At 40.3% G+C, this 2955-nt stretch overlaps 1 protein-coding gene across 2 annotated transcripts in view; it reads right to left on the bottom strand.

Annotated features, from left to right (window-relative positions):
* Positions 1–2955, bottom strand: part of USP18 (ubiquitin specific peptidase 18) — a 59889-nt gene that overhangs the window by 21637 nt on the left and 35297 nt on the right. For both annotated transcript variants that reach the window (XM_029954720.1, XM_029954721.1), the window contains exon 7: positions 2297–2443. In XM_029954720.1, coding sequence (XP_029810580.1) covers positions 2297–2443 — 147 coding nt within the window. The remainder of the gene's footprint in view (positions 1–2296; positions 2444–2955) is intronic.

Below are 2955 nucleotides of genomic sequence, written 5' to 3'. Positions count from 1 at the left end.
CCACTTTCTTACACCAGACACAAAAATAAACTCAAAATGGCTGAAGGACCTGAATGTGAGACAGGAAACCATCAAAACCTTTGAAGAGAAAGTAGGAAACAACCTCCTTGACCTCAACCGCAGCAATTTCCTACTCAACACATCCCCAAAGGCAAGGGAAATGCAAGCAAAATGAACTATTGGGACCTCATCAAGATAAAAAGCTTCTGCACTGCAAAGGAAACAATCAAGAAAACCAATAGGCAACTGACAGAATGGGAAAAGATACTTTCAAATGACTATCAGATAAAGGGCTAGTATCCAAAATCGACAAGGAACTCACCAAACTCCACACTCAAAAAACAAATAACCCAGTGAAGAAATGGGCAGAAGACATAAACAGACACTCTCCAAAGAGGACATCCAGATGGCTTACATGCACATGAAATGATGCTCAACATCACTCATCATCATGGAAATACAAATCAAAACCACACTGAGATACCACCTCACACTGGTCAGAGTCGCTAAAATGAACAAATCAAGAGACTATAGATGCTGGTGAGGGTGTGGAGAGATGGGCACTCTCCTACACGATTGGTGGCAATGTAAACTCGTGCAGCCACTGTGGAAAACAGTTTGAAGGTTCCTCAAAAAACTATCGATAGAACTTCCCTATGACCCAGCAATAGCACTGCTAGGGATATACGCAAGGGATACAGAAGTGCTGATGCATAGGAGCACATGTACCCCAATATTCACGGCAGCACTGTCAACAATAGCCAAATCATGGAAAGAGCCTGAATGTCCATCACCTGATGAATGAATAAAGAAGATGTGGTATATATATACAATGGAGCACTACATAGCAATGAGGCAGAATGAAATATGGCCATTTGTAGCCAAGTGGATGGACCTTGAGGGTGTCATGCTAAGCAAAATAAGTCAGGCAGAGAAGGACAGATACCATATATATGCACTCATAGGTCTAACAGGGTAACAGGAGTAACCTAATGAAGGACTCTGGGGAAAGGAAGAGGGAAAGAGAGCTGGGGAGAGAGAGGGACACAAAACCTGAGAGACTACTGAATACTGAAAACGAACCGAGGGTTGAAGGGGGAGGGGGAGGGGGAAACAAGGTAGTAGTAATGGAGGAGGGCACTTGTGGGGAAGAGCACTTGGTGTTATATGGAAACCAATTTGACAATAAACTATTAAAAATAAATAAATAAAACTAAGTTGAAAATGAAACTTTAGAGGAAAAAACAAAGACAAAAAGAACACAAAAAATAAAAAAACTAATAGGTAACCAATGAAATGGGAAAAGATGTTGTAAATGACATATCCAAAATCTACAAGGAATTCACCACACTCCACATCCAAAAAACAAGTAACCCAGTGAAGAAATGGGCAGAAGACCTGAGCAAACATTTCTCCAAAGAAGACATCCAGATGGCCAACAGACACATGAAATGATGCTCAACATCAGGGAAATACAAATCAAAACCGCACTGAGATACCACCTCACGCTGGTCAGAGTGGCTGAAATGAACAAATCAAGACTACAGATGCTGGCAAGGATGCCGAGAAATGGGCATCCTCTTACACTGCTGGTGGGAATGAAAATCGTGCAGGTACTCTGGAAAACAGTGTGGAGGTTCCTCAAAAAATTAATAATAGAACCATCCTATGACCCATCAATAGCACTGCTGGGAAGTTACCCAAGAGATACAGAAGTGCTGATGCACAGGGCACACATACCCCAATGTTCATAGCAGCACTTTCAACAATAGCCAAATCATGGAAACTGCCTAAATGTCTATCAACTGACGAATGCATCAAGAAGATGTGGTTTATATATAAAATGGAATACTACTTGGCAGTGGAAAAGAATGAAATTCTGTCACTTGCAGCAAAATGGATGGAGCTCGAGGGTATTATGCTAAGTGAAATAAGTCAGGCAGAGAATGACAGATACCATATGTTTTCACTCATATGTGGACCTTGAGATACTTAACAGAAGACCATGAGGGATGGGAAGGGTGGGATAAAGTTAGAGAGAGAGAGGCAGGAAACCATAAGAGACTCTCAAATAATGAGAACAAACTGAGGGTTGAGGTGAGTTTGGGAGAGGGGAAAGTGGGTGATGGGCATTGAGGAGGACACCTATTGGGATGAGCACTGGGTGTTGTATGGAAACCAATTTGACAATAAATTATATTTTAAACAAAGAGCCAAAGGTGGATTAAAGAAGCAAGGGCACACTGGTAGCACTGGGTTCATGGGAACAGCAAATTCACTAAGAAGAATTCCTCACCAGGGTTTTCAGGGGCTTTGAGTCCGTATCAAAAAGAGGAAGGGGGAGGGTCAGCATACTACTATTTCTGCTTCTTTCCATTGCACATTCAAGGCAAACCGAGGACTCCTTCATTCGGATTGTATAAAGAGCCTGCAGCCTCTCTACCTGCAAGAGAGAGGAGGTGAGAGGAAAGAAGGGTACAAAGCCATAATCAAAACAGGGGAGGTAAATTTCCAGAAATTGTAGCTACCAGAGAGAAGTTCTGAAATGGCAGCCTCTTTTGCTCTTCAAAAGTGTGCAAATAATAACAGTAATAATATTATGGAATTGTGATGTTTCTTTGACAGAAAAATGATCATACCTTTATGGTGAGTTTCTCAAAAAAAATCAATGAACTTTGGAAAAGTTGTGTGAGCTTATACAATCATTTCGTTTTAAAGCAAATATTTGTTAAGCGTACTTACTTGTAAGGCAGTGTAATAGCAGAAAGGAGAAAAATGCCATCCCTTATCTCAGGAATATGACACTTAAATCACATTCAATAAAGATATGTTAACTTAAAAAGTATTTTAAATCCAATGCTTTCGTTGAGCACAGTAACATTTATTTTTTTTCCAGGTCTAATTTCCTCAATGTTTCATTCTCATAAGTATTTATGTGAATTTTCTCTTTTAAAC

The sequence above is a fragment of the Suricata suricatta genome, chromosome 10 (genome assembly GCF_006229205.1).
Source record: "Suricata suricatta isolate VVHF042 chromosome 10, meerkat_22Aug2017_6uvM2_HiC, whole genome shotgun sequence".
In the NCBI taxonomy this organism is placed as follows: Eukaryota; Metazoa; Chordata; class Mammalia; order Carnivora; family Herpestidae; genus Suricata; species Suricata suricatta.
This window is presented reverse-complemented; position numbering and strand designations above follow the sequence as displayed.